Consider the following 18677-nt stretch of genomic DNA (forward strand, 5'->3'; position numbering starts at 1 on the left):
TGTATTTCATAGGATGACTGGTGTCAAGGCAATGTTCTGCAATAGCGGATTTGCTCGGGTGTTGCGAGCGTGTGTGACGCTTATGTTCAATACACCGGTCTTGCACGGTCCTGATTGTCTGACCAATATATGACATGCCACAACTGCAAGGAATACGATAGACCCCAGCCTTACGCAAACCAAGCCATCTTTTACGGACGCCAACAGGGCCTTAATCTTAGAAGGTGGTCGAAAAACACATTTCACATCATATTTCCGCAAAATACGGCCAATCCTGTTGGAAATGCTTCCTGCTTAATGCAAAAAGGCCGTAGACTTAGGTGCCACTTCGTTGCTATCGTCACTCACCCGTTGCATAGAAGGCTGATAGCGCAACGCACGTTTGATGTGCCTCTCACTATAACCATTCTGACGAAACGTGACTTCGAGATCCCAACGTACCATCAGTCTTCCTTCTGACCAACAAATCAAGGAAGGGAAGGCATCCATTCTTTTCCACCTCCATAGTGAACTGAATATTCGGGTGGATTGAATTCGGGTATTGCAAAAACCGGTTTAAGTTCTCACTACCATGAGGCCAAACAACGAAAGTATCGTCTACATATCTGAAAAACACTCAGGTTTCAAGGTCGCTGACTCCAATGCACGTTCCTCAAAGTCCTCCATAAACGAACTGACCACAATAGGTTTAACACTGTCCAGTTAGAACTATAGTTCCAAGGTCTGAGAGTCCCCAATTGCATTCGTTAATCAATGTTCAAGGGTGCTCACCTAGTCATGGTACTGGCCAGTGTGACGCACTTTGTGTGATGGTTGATGGCAGCAATGTGTATGTGGGTTGTGTGGCCCTGACGTAGCTAACAGGAAAAGCATTGAAGCGGAATATGGCACAGAGTTCGTTGCCAGGACCATCAGGCAGAACAGCTCTTGGCAGGCTGCTTTGACATATAATTTGCAGGTGGTCCTCATGGAGGTGAGCGTTGTGCACCATACAACTGGGCGCCAGGATTCCCGGTAACAAGTGGCTGCTAGGGCGACAAGCACACAGCGTCTGTAGGATGATGGCAAGTTGAAAGTGCTGCTACAAGGGCGGCACAAGGGGCTACAGTATGAGTCGCATGGCTACAGGTTACAGTGGGCTGGTGTGGCCATCGTGAGGCCAGTACCATTTTGTCGACTGGTTGGTCACGGAATGAGGCTAGTTGAGTATGTGACTAAGTGGCAGTAAGCAACATGATCAGCAGCAGGGGCAGATACAGCAGATGAGCCACTTTGCAACAGGTTGCTGCAGCATGGTGTAGCCATGACAAAGGTGGCCTGATGATGGGTCAGCTACAGAATAAGGTTGGTGGCGTGAAATGGGACACATGAGTAAGTGGCATCAAGCAGCATGGTCCACAGCAAAGACAACTATAGCAGATGGGCTGCATGGATTCAGATTTCAGAAGGCTGGTGCAACCGTGGCGAGCAAAGTGCGATGGTGACGATGGAGTGGGCATGGCATGAGGTTGGTAGCGTCAAATGGGCACATGTGTGAGTGGCTTGAGACAGCATGGTCTACGGCACAGACAGCTAGAGCAGATGGGCCACATGGCTGGAGGTCGCCATGGCGAGGAGACCACGATGCTGGCAGCACTGTGGCTGGCAGCTAAGCCATGCACTGATGAGCAGCTTGCCACGGTGGGAGTGGCATGGCAAGCAGGCAGGCAGGTATTGAGGGGTGCTGGTGGTTGACCTGCAGCCAATGGGGCATCCCTCTGGCCAGCAGCATGCCGTAACAATCAGTCACAGTGCACTGATGCGCTCTGCCCTCGAGGGGAGGCACTGGCAAGCAGCTCTCGCTCACTTCCACGATGACAGTAGGTGACGGGCTAGTGCTCAGCTCACACACAGCAGTGTGGCTGCAAGTTAGACTCTGCCCCAGGCATACTGAAATGCGCTAACGAGGTGAATATCAGGCCACACAGGAAGACATGACCACTAAACTCCTGGCTTGCACAGAGTAACAGCAACAACTATTATAACTGGCCACAAAGTTTTGTATTTGAAACAAAATTTCATGGTCATCCTTCATACTGAACAATGGGTTAGATTCTGATTCTGACACCAGGTGCGCAGGATGCAGAACAGGAGCATCAGAAGGCAGATAGGGATATAAGAGATTTAAATGAATAATACTTGATCTATAGTCTTGGTTCTCAGAATATGTGAAAGGCTTCCCTTGGAGCACAGATAAAGGTTGATTACCAGTCTAGGTGTCTGGACAAAGAGATGAACTGAGTAGGTTGCGGGACAGGTGTTGGTTTAGTTTTGTGAGAGTGGCGGCTGGTACTGGTGAGCAGGACCGTGTGTGGACGGCAGGAGTTGTCCTTGCCGAAGTCAGTATCACAAGAGAGAGTTGCAGCTGTGCTTTTCCCATCAAGACTCTCCAGCCGACATGACCCCCATGTTCATGTCCCCCATTGGCTAAACGGTGGTATGGGTACGCTGGTTTATTGTGCAGAGGCGCCGTTGTGTGTCGTGTGAGGTTGACTTTAGTACCTTCCTCTTAAATGAATTGCTTCTGTCCTGAGGAACAAGTTTGAGTGGCAGACAGGCATAGTTGAAATTATAATGCAAGAGAACTTGAGCCGGCCGGTGTGACCGAGCGGTTCTAGGCGCTTCAGTCTCGAGCCGCGCGACTGCTACGGTCGCAGGTTCGAATCCTTCCTCGGTCATGGATGTGTGTGATGTCCTTAGCTTAGTTAGGTTTAAATAGTTCTAAGTTCTAGGGGACTGATGACCTCAGCTGTTAAGTCCCATAGTGCTCACAGCCATCTGAGAACTTGAAAGACTCAAAGAAAAATAAAATATGAAATTTTGCATGAAATTTCATTAATATCTGAAATAGGCTGGCCATTCTGTACTGAAATTAGGCGACAGTGTTGGAAAGCACTTGAACTAAACGAAAAACTATACAATTTGCACATGTACTACTTACATCTCTCTCTTCACCTCCCTCTGTGCTTCTTCCTCTGTCTCTTTCTCTCTTTCTATCCCTGTCTGTTTGTCTGTCTGTCTGTCTCTCTGTCCCCCTTCCTGCATCCCCCTTCTCTCTCACTCTCTCTCTCTCTTACACACACACACACACACACACACACACACACACACACACAAACACACACACTACACACATAGTTAAAACTTTCCACACAAATTTTACTCAGGAATAATAAATATCACTGAAATGCAACTGAATGAAGTGGAAATATAACTGTCACAGACAAATTTCTTAAATGTAAAGTTAACAAGAAGAAAATAACAAATGCAAACATTAGTTATATTTTAGCATCAGAAGGAAAAATGCTGTATCAGTAATAGGCTAATAATCGAGCTGATAGTAAAATGAGTAAACGATTTAATCAAAAACAAGAAAACTGAGAGAAACATACAGAAAAATAACAGGCAAGCACATTAGAGAAACAAAACTGTAGGAAGGGATTAGGGAGGGTAAGTCATAATTACAAAACAGGCAGGATTTACACTATAATGATGACGGATTTACAGTAATATATGAATGAAACAAATACGAATCATATAAGAAAAAATATTGTTGAACTAAAGTTGGTCGAACTATTGACCGTCAAAAATTTACTCACAAAAAAGAAAAAAAAAGTCGTCAGCACAATAGCAGAGAAGCCAGGCCCAAAGTACATAAAGAAAATGCCCCAATGAGATTAGTTAAGAGTTTCAAGAATGCTGCCACATGCTACATGGAAAAGTTCACACATTAACACTTTTCTCAGTATTAAATAGCTTAGAAAAAGGAAGTACATAAAGTTCCTTCCCATCAACCTAAAAAATAAATGATAAACAGATCGGAATAGAACAGCTCACAATCCCAGAAATCCCACAAATCCAAAATACCGCTACAGATCAACTAATATGAATCATGAATTTAATAACAGAGCAAAAGAACAGTCAATATGACAAATCATATGCTTACAGTGGAATGGCAACTGTTGTGTAGACCATAGCTGGAATGGGGTCGGGCTGGTGGTTGTGCAGCCATGGAAATGAATTTAAGTATTAAATTATTAAACATAAAATACATGTGAGCAACAGCATGCTGTTACACTTTCAGTAAATTAATATATCCTCCTGTAGCTCCTAGAAGTCCCTGAGCAGGGCTCAAACCATTCAGTGCAGCCAATATCTTTCACACAATCAACAGAATTAAAATCGAGCCTTTGCCATTAGATACGTAATTGTGTATTAACATTCACAATTTACAGAGCATGGCCCTCAGCCGTAACCACTAGTGACAATGGAGACATCTTCTGCAATTAAACATAAGAATACCAGTCAAGTCTTAGATTTATCTCGGATGAGGTAAATAACATATAAATACACATTGGTCTACTGCTACTACTTCCACTAGACAGCGACCACACAAGCTACCCACACACTACACCAAAACACCGACACAAATATCTTAAAAAATCTAATATATTAACACACACAATTGATTCTGTAGTTTGAAGAAGGGAACTAATCGAAAATCTCGTTTTGTGAGTAAATACAAAAAAAAAACTTTCGCCTGTTCTTAATTCTGTCTTAACCAAACAGTTACATGAGATTCTTTACGTTAGACTCCTATATCAGAACCTTAGGACGATGAATTGTTCTGAAGGAGGCGTCACAATATTAAAAACCGAGAATTTGTTCCCTTCTTCAACCTGATCATGAATTAAGCACTAAAACTTCATATTACAACATCAGAATCAGTTACATTTTCACAAATCATTTAAAAAATATGACATATGCAAGAAACATCTATACTATTCACAGACTTTGAAAGCCTTATCTATGAAGTTTATTCTGAAGACCATCAATGCGCTTCATTTTCCCCGCCCTCGCAGTAGCTGTTGTTGGTCACATCAACATCGCCTCGCAACGTGGCCAGTTCTCATATGGAATGTATGTAACTATCTTGGGTATCTTGGGTACATGTTGTACCTTCATATCTTGTATCGGGATTTATTCACTGCACGCGGTTTCTGATGGAATGTGGGGCATCCTGCCTTGTTCTCTTGCGGCAAAGAAAATATTTTTCACCAAAATATCAGACAACGCAGATACAGTTAATTAACCCCTGCGGAAGGAATATTGTAACTGCCTGAACTTGTAAATCGAAAATGGGGACTTTTACAGGAACTTTGTTGATTGTTTGTGGAATTAAGGCTACTGATTGTTGAAATCCAGTGTATTTTCATCAGAGATTTGAGTAATATTGCATCTTATTTTCCTTGTGAATTGTATTACATCAGTGTATTGTTGTGGTATTTAAATTCTGTGTAGTCTTTTGATTTTCCTTTCCGCAATCCCAAAATTGCGATTACCTTGAAGAAAGGAGTGCCCTCGCTTTGGGAGGTACTAACGTATCACATATTTTTGTGAATCGACCAGTAGCTACGAATGCAAGGAGAAAGCGCACTGAAGTGGTGTTACAGTTTTGACCTTATCAGATGCCACTGAGAACATGAAGTTGTTTAATCTCAGGGCTCAAACTGTTTATTTGCAACAGCAGCATGCTACATACTTCGTCAGGAAATGTGGCCAACAATAAAAATCATGGCATCGCATTAGAAACTCCAAACAAACACGATTTTGAAACATGTAGCTTAGCTACTACATCAATAACTTGTTCTTCATTTGCTTCTATGACGGATATGTAAACTCAGATGTTCCAAATTAAACACAAAACAATGCCGTGATGCACTGAAAACGCGATGTGTTAACAAACTGCACAGCAGGTAGGACCACCAGCGCAGAGGGTGAACAATTTCGAAACTACAGTGCGTTCCGTTCTTCAAACTGCCGAGTATTTTCCAAGTCGGGTTAAGCCAGCAGATGAGTAGGTTTTGTTTCTCCGTTTTCATAACTCATTTATAGCTCACAAAGTGCGTCTGTATGCTAACACGCTTATGGTAAAACAAAACAAACAAAAATCTATTTTCCGGCACTTTCCTTCTTCAAATTATCTATTCAATAAAATTCGCATAGAACAAATAAGAAGATGAATTCTTTGTATAATTATGTCAACAACTGATTTAAGCTCGCTGTGTCGTTTAAACAAAAGCATTCTCGACCAAAAAAATTAGTTACGTTCACATCCTGTCTAACATTCTGCGTGGCGTCTGTTTGTTCTAAGTCGTGTCCCCCTACCACGACGACGCTCTGAGCGTGTTTTTTAGGGAATTGACTAGTTTGAACCTGGGACCTGTTACTGATAAGGAGACGCCAGACCACACATGACATGTAGAGTTCAGAAGAGTTCAGTGAGACTAGCGATGATATAGCCAAATACTTAATGATTTCAGCGTCAGCTCCACTGCACTCCCTGTAAAATAATCTTAATACTAACTAAATTTAGTGGAAGGGGTTCAAGGCTTTCCTGTTTTTATTTAGCTGGTAAAATAACGTTGAAAAATCACTAAGTTTACCATTGGAAATTTTATTCTACTCACAAAACATTGTTTATAAATTGCACTATTGATAAAAGGAAATGTTTTAATACAGGATGATAAAAACCAACTGCGTTCAATAAAAATGTGAACGAATATTCCCTGAATGGGTTTCCAAGTTCTACAATGGATCGAAGGATGACCTATGCTATATCACATCTATAATCTAGGTTTAAATTAAGTTTCACAAAAGAGAAAACTATCAAAATGGTCTACAGTGACCCTCAATTATCTTTTTAATTACTTACCTAACTTGTCGTAAATTACAGTGGCTGATGTGGCTTCTCAATAACTAGATAACAGAAAAATCATCGCGTTTCAGATTTTTACTTCAAGTGGCAAATGTGAACACCATGGCCTTTAATTGATGATCGACACTAGTATTACGCAAAAAGGAGATGTAACAGATGAGACTTCTGCAGTTCTGAGTGAAGCCTTATGCGCTCAAAAATGCGGCATCGCATGCGTTCATTACCTTGTCGGTGTTCGTCAGGGGTCGGCGGGCAGCACAGCTCCACTCACCTCGCCGTCTCGGAAGCAACTCTTCTCTAACTTCTCCTTACTACAATTTACCGAAGTTGGTTTAAAAAAAGCTATCTGGCTGTGTTTTCAACTGACAAATCAGGGTCTCAATGTTAACCTTAAGCCCCGCCTACAAAAATTCTATCTATCCAATGAGAAACTTTATACTTCTCGTGGTGGGGCAATGTTTTTAACGTTTGCAACGTAACAGAGACGCAACAAAGTCTCGTGCTAAAACTTGTAGCTGGTGTGGCCCTTTTAGTGTTATCTTTTAACATGGGCTGGGGGGTGGTCCTGGCGGTTGGCTGGCGACGTGGGTATCTGTCCCTTATCGTAGGGCCTTCTAGCTTAACACGGTTCTGCTCTCGGCTTCTGCTCTCGTTTCTCCCCTCGGAACTGCATCTGTTTTACGGTGGTAGGGTATGACATGCATTTAGGCATTCTTGTGTCAGTCTGTGGCATTCCATTTGCTCACTCGTTAATAGTATTACTTTGGTTAATTTAATGACACGATTTATTCGGAGGTATGCGACATACTGCTGGATTTGCTTATTGTGTCAGGGTTTCATGGAAGGTGTTGGATTTACCTGACACCTTACACCTGTAGTTCAAGAAGCTGAACTTCTCTCACTCACTGTGCACACCTGCACGCTGCATGTTACATCAGCTACCACGTAGAATGTTGTTGCTGGCAGATACACCCAAGGCACCACTCGCACAAAACACAGTGCACTGTGTCAATCTAAAAACCATCAGGTTGCAACTATCATCATGAAATTCACTCAGGTAGTACTTCAGCTTCTCAAGTATCTTGCACTTGGCTCTGCGAAGAACTGGCTCGTTTGTCTCCGTGTAAATTCTGACTGGATCCAGCAGTGCCTCCTTTTGAGGCACTACTTCAGGAGCAGTGCTTATTTGGCTGGCTGCGCGAGACTGGGACTAGGGGTGCCGCAAATTGCCAAATTCCCAGTGCAAAGCGCACTCTCACAGACATTAACAAATATCTATACAAATCACAATGGAAAGAGAATTTTTGCAGAGATGACAGAATCAGAAACATAAAGTCTTACAATGGTATGTACACTATATGATCAAAAGTATCCAGACAACTCCAAAAGCGTACGTTTTTCATAATAGGTCCATTGTGCTGCCACCTACTGCCAGGTACTCCATATCAGCGACCTCAGTAGTCATTAGACATGGTGAGAGCAGAATGGGGCGCTCCGAAGAATTCACGGAATTCGAACGCACTCAGGTGATTGAGTTTCACCTGCGTCCTACGTCTGTACGCGAGATTTCCACGCTCCTAAACATGCCTAGGTCCACTGTTTCCGATGTGATAGTGAAGTGGATACGTGAAGGGACACGTGCAGCACCAAAGCGTACAGGCCAACCTCGTCTGTTGACTGACAGAGACTGCCGACAGTTGAAGAGGATCATAATGTGTAGTAGGCAGACATCTATGCAGACCGTCACACAGGAATTCCAAACTGCATCAGGATCCACTGCACGCACTATGATAGTTATGCAGGAGGTGAGAAAACCTGCATTTCATGGTCGAGTGGTTGCTCATAGGCCACACACCACGCCGGTAAATGACCATCGACACCAGGTGTGGTGTAAGGAGCGTAAACATTGGACTACTGAACAGTGGAAAAACGTTGTGTGGAGTGACGAATCACGGTACACAATGTGGCGATCCAATGGCAGGGTGCGGGTATGCCGTATGCCCCGTGAACGTCATCTGCCAGCGTGTGTAGTGGCAACAGTAAAATTCTGAGGCGGTCGTGTTATGGTGTGGTCGTGTTTCTCATGGAGGGGGATTGCACCCCCTCTTGTTTTGCGTGACAGTATCACAGCACAGGCCTACATTGATGTTTTAAGCACCTTCTCGCTTCCCACAGTGGCAGAGCAATTCGGGGATGGCGATTGCATCTTTCAACAATATCTAGCACCTGCTCATAATGCACGGCCTGGGGCGGAGTTGTTACACAATAACAACCCTTTAATGGACTGGCCTGCAGAGAGGGCTGACCTGAATCCTATAGAACACCTTTCGGATGTTTTGGAACGCCGACTTGGTGCCAGGCCTCACCGACCGACGTCGATACCTCTCCTCAGTGCAGCACTCCGTAAAGAAAGGCCTGCCATTCGCCAAGATACCTTCCAACCCCTGGCTGAACGTATGCCTGCGAGAGTGGAAGCTGTCATCAAGGCTAAGGGTGGGTCAACACCCTACTGAATTCCAGAATTACCGATGGAGGGCGCCGCGAACTTGTAAGTCATATTCAGCCAGGTGTCCGGATACTTTTGATCACCTAGTGTATACAATGTGTCTCTCCTAACAGCTGACAGGCACATTTTCTCTGGTGTTTCGTCAGACAATTGCACTGCCGTTTCTGCAATGCGTAGCTGGAGTCAGTACTCCTCATCAAGTCTTTCATGCGATGCCCAGTCTCGACGGAAAGTACCGTTTTGTTTCCCCTTTAGATTTAAAATGATTTATTAGCGTAATTTTGCGTGCTCATTCGATAAGGCGGTCTCAGATTCGCCTGGTTCAATATTTGTTTTATGTATGTGTAGTTAAAAGGGTCAGCAAAACTCGAACAATAACCATTACTCGGGCAGTGATACGATTGGCCTGGCGGGTGCAGACCGCTCCTGCCAGTCATGTAGTGGTGCTCATTCGGTGCCGTAGTACCGGTTATTGTTTGTGTTTTACTAACCTGGATAATACATATCAATAAAAATATAGCACTAGACCAGTGGTTCCTAACCTTTTCTAGACCACTTCCCCTAAGTGCAGTCAGACAATACCTAGCACCCCCGCCCTCACCCCCTCCCACCCCCTGCCCTGCCCTGCCGCTTGTTACCGCCACCCTCCTCCACATTACCATCTTTAGCACCAAACTAAACTGTAGAATGAAAGACATTTCTTCGAACACATTTATTTTTAAATTAACGAAAGATGAATGATACTTGGTTTTTGTGTGTGTGTGTGTGTGTGAGAGAGAGTGGGGGGGGGGGGGGGAGGGGCGGGACTAGGGAGGGAAGGGAAGGTGTTAGAATGAATGACGAAGGACTTCGTGGTGCATGGCAAGTGTTACCCACAACTCCTTCTCAGATAAGAAAGCTAACTATCTGCAGTGAGGGCAGACACTTGAACAAAGCACAATTCCCTGGCATTATTACTGTCCATTGTACAATCGCTTGACGTGCACACTGCAGATCCATTTAAAATCAACCAAGTTAAAATGTGTGCACTGTTGTTACTGCTCGATTGATAGCTGCCCTCCTACTTCTGAATGGTCGGAAATTGGAAGACTTCAGACTGTTAATGATTTGTGTCGGACTTCAGACACTAACAGTAATGCGCTAGCCCTTAAAATTCCTACACTACGAAGATGACGTGCTACAGACGCGAAATTTAACCGACAGGAAGAAGATGCTGTGATATGCAAATGATTAGCTTTTCAGAGCATTCACACAAGGTTAGCGCCGGTGGCGACACTTACAACGTGCTGACATGAGTTGACCGGCATTGCCTAGTGAAACGTTGTTGTGATGCCTCGTGTAAGGAGGAGAAATGCGTACCATCATGTTTCCGGCTTTGATAAAGGTCGGATTGTAGCCTATCGCGATTGCGGTTTATCGTATTACGACATTGTTGCTCGCGTTGGTCGAGATCCAATGACTGTTAGCAGAATATGGAATCGGTGGGTTCAGGAGGGTAATACGGAACGCCGTGCTGGATCCCAACGGCCTCGTATCACTAGCAGTCGAGATGGCAGGCATCTTATTCGCATGGCTGTAACGGATCGTGCAGCCACGTCTCGATCCTGAGTCAACAGATAGGGACGTTTGCAAGACAACAACCATCTGCACGAACAGTTCGACGACGTTTGCAGCAGAATGGACTATCAGCTCGGAGACCATGGCTGCGGTTACCCTTGACGCTGCATCACAGACAGGAGCGCCTGCGATGGTGTACTCAACAACGAACCTGGGTGCACGAATGGCAAAACGTCATTTTATCGGATGAATCCAGGTTCTGTTTACAGGAGCATGATGGTCGCATCCGTGTTTGGCGACATCGCGGTGAACGCACTTTGGAAGCGTGTATTCGTCATCGCCATACTGGCGCATCACGCGGCGTGATAGGGGGTGCCATTCGTTACTCGTCTCGGACACCTCTTGTTTGCATTGACGGCACTTTGAAGGGTTACGTTACATTTCAGAAGTGTTACGACCTGTAGCTCTACCCTTCATTCGATCCCTGCGAAATCCTACACTTCAGCAGGATAATGCACGGCCGCATGTAGCAGGTCCCGTACAGGCCTTGCTGTATACAGAAAATGTTCGACTTCTGCCCTGGCAAGCACATTCTCCAGACCTATCACCAATTGAAAACGTGTGGTCAATGATGGCCGAGCAACTGGCTCGTCACAATACGCCAGTCAGTACTCTTGATGAACTGTGTTATCTTGTTGAAGCTGCATGGGCAGCTGTACCTGTACACGCCATCCAAGCTCTGTTTGACTCAATGCCCAGGCGTATCAAGGCCTTTATTACGGCCAGAGGTGGTTGTTCTGGGTACTGATTTCTCAGGATCTATTCGCCCAAATTGCATGAAAATGTCATCACATGTCAGTTCTAGTTTAATACATTTGTCCAATGAATATACGTTTATCATCTGCATTTCTTCTTGGTGTGGCAATTTTAATGGCCAGTAGCGTAGTTGTAATACCAATAATCATAATAACAATAATAACAGCACTATAGCAGCGATTGTGGAATTACTGCTGTTACATCCTGTCAATTATTTCCTTTATCTCTTTGGAAGAGAGTAATGGTGCAGTTTCCGAACTACTACAGGTTCTGTCTATAGCTTGGAGAAGAGGTTTTCTTGAGATAATTAGCATTTGTTACATGTATGTCTCGCTTTTATCATCAGCGATGTACGGGATAGAGCGCAACGTATGTGTGTATTGGGCTATGTGAGGAACCTGTACCATCCACCGTATTAATGCTGCTAATTGAGAAACAATAATTATTGATAATTTATATAATCAGTATTACATTCTTTCAAAATTGTGATAATAGTAATAATATTTTGCAAATGTTCACGCGAGGTAGCCGCGCATTCTGAGGCGCCTTGTGACGGTCTGCGCGGCTGCCCCCGTCGATGTTTCGAGTCCTCCCTAGGGCATGGATGTGTGCGTGTAAGTTAGTCTAAGTTAGATTAAGTAGTGCGTAAGCCTAGGGACCGATGACCTCAGCAGTTTGGTTGTTTAAGACCTTACCACAAACTTCAAAATCTTTTGAAAATGATTTAGTTTCAGTTTAGAAAATTTCACTTACCCCTCAGGGGTAATTACCCTCACACTAACCTGGATCAGCTCTATAGAATGGGTACTTGAAATTACGCTTTAAGTATCATTTTGTTTGTAATGGGAAACAAAAAACGACACTTCTTGTCGACGCTGGCATGAAAGGCGCGATGAGCGCTATTTGTTTTGAGTTGACCCCTGCTAAACAATGAGAAAAGGTTTTGGTGATATCTGCTTTCCCGGCCGTTTTGCTAGTTTACGAGACCAGAGCCGCTACTTCTCAACCAAGTAGCACCTCAATTTGCCTCACAAGGGCTGCGTGCACCCCCGTGCCAACAGCATTAGGCAGTGCTTATCTTCAGTGATCTGACGGGAAACGGTATTACCATTGCGGCAAGGCCGTTGGCCATGCACTGGTTTTCAGTCAATTGAAATATGTCTCCTATTGGTCAAAGAACAGTATGAATTATCAATGAGAGGAATGCCTTCAGTTGGAAACAAATCAGTAAATGTAACAGACCTATTATTGTTCCAATTTGATTCTCGCCTCCACGTCCTTTGTGCACTCCTCTTGTTGTTTGATTCCAACCTTTTGCCCCAGATCACAGGCTCCGCTCCACCACATGAACCAAAATGGTAATGGTATTCACTGGATCTCACTGACGTATCGTTAAAAACCCCACATATTTCTGTATGTTTAATTTCCTATTTTTGAAAATACAGTAATTTCTGGTTCAGAAGAGAGTTGTGGTGACTTGAAAGGCAATGAATTTGTATACCTGTAATTGTTTTGAAGGCAAATTACCGAACAACATTACTCCCCGCCTTTGAGTAACGACTACCACATTTGCACATTTGACACATTGTCATTCCCTTACAGTCTTCACTGTACTGGTAGATAGGACAGCTTGGCTGTGGAAGTGGAAAGGTAGCCCACAACATAGACAACAGTATTCACAATTACAAGCACCCAAGCTTTAATGATCTTCTAGCAATAAAGGCTCTTAACAAAGCTCAATTAAGCAAGGACATAAACTTGGTTACAAACATATGTTAACCTTCAACCAGTGATTAACCCCAATAAAGAATTCCCAATCAATGAAACGTAGATAAAGGACTGCTTTACAAGAATGCTTAAATTAAGTAAAATCATGAAAGCTAAGTTACAAATTTTATGTTAAGTTTCAACAGGTGAATAATCCCAATAAAGAATTCTCATTTAAATAAAACATAGATAGGAAAATGCCTTACCAAAATGCTTGAATTCTGTGAAATCATGAAAAGCTGAGTTACAACTTTTCTTACAAACTACTTAGGAATTTACAGCAAACAAACAAGTTTGATCTGTTTAACCAGAAGGTAACTGCCAAGTCCAAGCGACCGAAGCCCCTCAGAGCGGACGATCGCCCCAACGCTGGTCATCAGCCGAGATCGTCACGGCCCAGTGGCCACCGTGCTAAAACAGCCTAACGTTTCGGTAAGCGACCGACAGCAACACAGGAGTAACAGTGACTGAAAGTCGGCGTACGCCTTACGAAACACGGCACACCCTGAAGTGGGAGCAGGCACAGCTGACTAGCGGCCATTCAACCGCGAGCGAATAAGTCCCACGCTGCCCGTACTAACGCGGGAAATGATAGCGAGCGACAAGACGCCACGCGCAAAGCAGCAACCGTGCCTACCCCTCGACCACAGGATGTGCCCTGTCTCCTTGTCTATGGTAATACAATTTATAGCATACAGGAAACGATTTAATAATGGCATTAGTTCAACGCAAGATCAGTTAACAGTTAGGTCCAGTAAAGACTTACCAACGGATTTACCTTCAAACCAACTTCCGGACCACAGGCGGAAATTATTAAACTTGGCATAAGTTTTCACCAGACCGATAAACAAGAAATCAAATTAAACAGTTGCCAAATTACAGTCAGGATACGCAAGCCCTTCAAGACTCTGCTATCTTACTCACAGTTATCATTAACGGCGAAACATACACAAAAGAATGACAAGAAATTCACCATTGAAAGCAAAAAAACAACACACCACAAAGGTTAAATTAATTAACTTGCAGACGAGCCAGTCACTGAAAGCTCAGTTCCACAAGATTAGGACTAATCTCACTCGGCAGCAACACATTTGTGTGCGTGATAACTAGGTTTCCCAAACACGACTCCAAAGCCCAAAACAACAGGTCACACGTTAGCTGTCTTGTTCTCGGATACCGGGCACCACCGGGCTAAGGCAATCGCGACGAAAAAAATCTCTGAAATTACAGCTGCCTGCAGCAAAACAAATGAGTCTGGGTGCATGAACGTAAAGCACAAGCCACTGTTCCAGCCGGAGCGTAACCTTTTCAATGCACGTACGGACAAAACAACACATGTGGGCATAAAGGGAGCAGCAGATGCGTACCAAGCAGACTATTCTGCGCCAAAATACGACCCACGTCACGTCCACAAACCGGAGCACTGCTCCCGGAGCTGGTGTCTGCTCGCTGGACTGCCGCAACTCTCTGTCCTCCGGAAAGCGATGCTGACTGCCGCCTTGCTCAACGCTCCCTTCTCGGCCGTGCACAACCCTTCTCTTGTGGCCTCAGAGTGCGGCCGCAATGTCCGTTCTCCCCTGCTGTCCGCCCCACACTCCCGTACTCGCACTCACTCCCTCGTTAGGACCCGCTCCGACAGGAGGCGCTCGCGATCGCACATAGTGCCAACCTCAACCAGAGGAGTAATCGATAGCGTCTTGCGCCCGAGAGCTGCGCCACAGCTCATTCACATTATCATTCGCTTACAGTTCTAGGAACTTGTACATTAAGACCATATTTGTGCAAAGTAAATAACAACATATTACAGCAGCAATAGATTCATGGATGAAACAAGGTGGATTTACACCATTTCAATTATGTTTTAATCCTGTAGAAAAATATTTATTTTTCATCACAGACCACTTCATTTCTCACTCAGTGCCTCACAAAAGAAGTGAAGCACCGAAAAGGAAGGAGGAAACGAGTTGAAAATTCATGAGTTGAGGGCTTTGTGAACTTACAGCAGTGACTAAAAAACCGAGTCAAATTTTCAAAAATCCTGGAAGTCTTCCCATTTATCAGTATGGCGTTGCGCGCACTCAGTCCTGGATGCATGCATTGGATCTATTGCTGTTGTATCCGAGGCAAGCTCACCTACATGTGTTGAAACTCGTCTTCTATCTCCTGGCCTGCCTCGGGCATGGATGTATGTGATGTCCTTAGGTTAGTTAGGGTTTAACTAGTTCTACGTTCTAGGGGACTGATGACCTCAGAAGTTAAGTCCCATAGCGCTCAGAGCCATTTGAACCGTTTATCTCCTGGATTCTGGCACGAGGATAGAGTTGACATCCGAGCTTGCCCAACGTGTGTTCTGTCAGGCAGAGATATGGGTATCTCGTTGGCCATGGGAGTACCTCATCAACATGCTTGGTGCTTCACTTTGTCAGAAAATTAGGCAAATTTAACGTACAAGTAGTTTAATTCGTAACTGTCCTTTTTCGCATAAAGTCTTTCACTGTTTAGTCCACATAGTAAGACTGAGTGGTGTCTTCCAGAATAGATTCCTTACACTCCCGTCCAGGGCTTCCCAACCTTTTCAGCTGGCGCACCCCTTCTTCAGTCGAAAATACATGAGACCCCTAGTCAGTCAGGAGCACAGTAACTTTAAATTTCAGAGCGAAACCCATGGGAACTGAAAGCTTCTTAATGCAAGTGTTATGTTCCCAATGAACCCCCTCCCCCCTCGAACTATCAATAGTCTTTGGTTTATAGATGAATGAAAACAACTTGAAATTAACGATCCAATTTGAATTCCCATTGTATCCAGACACTTACTAGCGGATTTACTCACTTTGTTCAAAACACTATAGCCTGATTAAAATTACTTGGTAATTGAAATTTCAAACGATGGAGCTGTCTTCCTCCAAGAGCAATCAACTTCACGTCCAAACTGTTCGCTCATGGTCTGTTCACTTCTAACATTTCGCTACTGATGTGTAAGGAGCATGCATGTTTCATAACAGCCGTGTGTGTGTGTGGGGGGGGGGGGGGGGGGGGGGGGGGTTCATGGAATCCGAAGAAAAATGTTCAAATGTATGTAAAGTCTTCCTTTGGTCGTCCTCCCTCTTCATTCATTTCAACTGGAAACTTCCCTTGTTGTGAAGGCGATGGAGAAACTGCACATTTCTTCAGTGATCCTGACTTCAGCCACCGATCCATGTTAGAAGTAATAAACTGGTCAAAAATCGACTTATGAAATAGGTAGTGCACTGACAAAGCAAGTTTAACATTTAATGATGCCTGGGACCGCATACGTGCCAGCGAGCGCTGTGATTGGTCGACAAAGCTCGCTCCGCGCGTGCGTAAAAGGTTTCAGCGCATCTAGCGCCGTGAGCCAGGACACAAACGACCCCCGTATTGTTGCGAAACAGTCGATTCAGAGAAGCCGCATTCTCCGGCACTAAACTGTGTATACGTTCTCACTTAGGAACCGCAAAGGCTGCTTGGCGATCACACGAAAAAAAAGTGTTAAATTTGATTTTCACATTCTTATTCAGTAATTTTACTCATTATTTTACACGATTTGGTGAAAGGTAGCCGCGGACCCCATAGAAAGAGCCAGCGGACCCCTAAGGGAAGGGGTTGGGAAGCCTTGCTCTAGTCCTGTCAGTAAAAAACAGCTGTAGAGTGAATCCACTGCAACTCACAAAACACAGGAGAGAGATCGAGCATCAGTAAATGATAATTATCTCTGGTGTCCTGTGACTGATTCTAGTTTTTTGTCAGGCAATACAACAGTGTGCAAACTAAATTTCTCAAACGGTTTCTGGATTTTGTCCTAGATTTCTAGTTGTATCCAGTGCTATAGTTTTCAGATTATGTTGTAAAATGCACTTATAATGAGATTCTACGTATGTTACACAGGGAAGGAGGAACATTCAGCAAGTGCCTGATGTACAACGGAAGTGCCCTGGACGGTGCTTCCGAGGTGCCCTGCCAGCACGGCTGGGAGTATGACGACACGTGGTACCCTCAGACGGTGCCGTCAGAGATGAACTGGGTCTGCGACGACATGCACATTGTCAGTGACGTCATGTTCTATGCACAGAACATTGGAGCAGCCCTGGGACTGCTGTTCGGCTACATGGGTGACATGTAATTAAAAAAAAATCCTTCTATTCTTATTACCTTTGTGTTTTCTATTACCATTTGGTGTTGAAGGATATGAACAATCCCTGTTTGTGAGTACAAGAATGAGTAGTGGCACTGCAATCGCCCGTACACCAGAGCGCTACATATGACTGAGGGGAGCAGTGAGCCACTTGGAGAGCTGGCACACGCTGAGTTGAAAGCTCACAAACAACCAGCAGAAGTGACCTCCAGCTCTTTATGCAACCATGTGGCTGTAGGAATAATGCACAGTACGTCCATGAAATGCAGTTTACATTTAGGGAGGAACCTTTACTTGAAGGAAAATGACTTCCTGCAGAGGAGGATTCCGTGAGGTTAGGCTCAAGCAGTTCTTATCTGAAAAATTCCCCCAGGTGTCTCGCAACTATTTTATGAGTGCGTGCATGGCGAGAACAGGGCCCCCGGCTGTCGCTGTATTTCTTCCTTGCCAGTGCTGAAATTTAACTCTCTGACTATACTTTTTCTTCGAATTCTTGTGGAGCAGCCACAATTGTATTTTGTAAATTTCAGGAACCGCACAACAGCTGCTGAAACGAAAAAGGTTTTTATTGCCTACACGACCGATTTCTGGATACTAAAATTCCGTCATCTGGATTAAAATAAATAAGAAGAACATTTTACCGATTGAGGTAATATCCCCCCTCCTCCAGCGTTGTCATGGAACGAAAATTTCGGTCACACAGCATGGGAACTGTTCAGTGGATCCTTGGTCACCTATTTTCAATTAAGTTGCAGAACTTTTCATCGATGACAACACTGGAATTGGTGACGACCTCAGTCAGTTAAGTGTTTTTTTTATTGTACACCAGATGATGGAATTTTAGTGTTAAGTAGCAAACAACAAAAATATTGTTGATTCAGCAACTGTTGTGTGGATCGTTCAACTTACAAAATTTTGTATAAAATACATAATTGAACCATCAGGAGCTTTTATGTTAAACCCAAATATCTTCCGGTTTCAGTCTTGGACCATATTCATGGATACTAAAAAAGATACAAATAAATGTATGTAGTATTCAGAAAATGTTAACAGTTCTTTACAAAGAAGTGCAAAACAACATGAATACTGAGTGGGATAAAATGGTTTAAGCCACCATATTGCAT

The 18677-nt window shown here is 44.0% G+C and overlaps 1 protein-coding gene across 1 annotated transcript in view; it reads left to right on the forward strand.

Moving 5' to 3' along the window:
- Positions 1-18677, forward strand: part of LOC124788448 (solute carrier family 22 member 7-like) — a 128734-nt gene that overhangs the window by 16043 nt on the left and 94014 nt on the right. The window contains exon 2 of the mRNA XM_047255720.1: positions 17307-17537. Within this exon, the coding sequence (XP_047111676.1) occupies positions 17307-17537 (231 nt within the window). The remainder of the gene's footprint in view (positions 1-17306; positions 17538-18677) is intronic.

The sequence above is a fragment of the Schistocerca piceifrons genome, chromosome 3 (genome assembly GCF_021461385.2).
Source record: "Schistocerca piceifrons isolate TAMUIC-IGC-003096 chromosome 3, iqSchPice1.1, whole genome shotgun sequence".
NCBI classification, from domain to species: Eukaryota; Metazoa; Arthropoda; class Insecta; order Orthoptera; family Acrididae; genus Schistocerca; species Schistocerca piceifrons.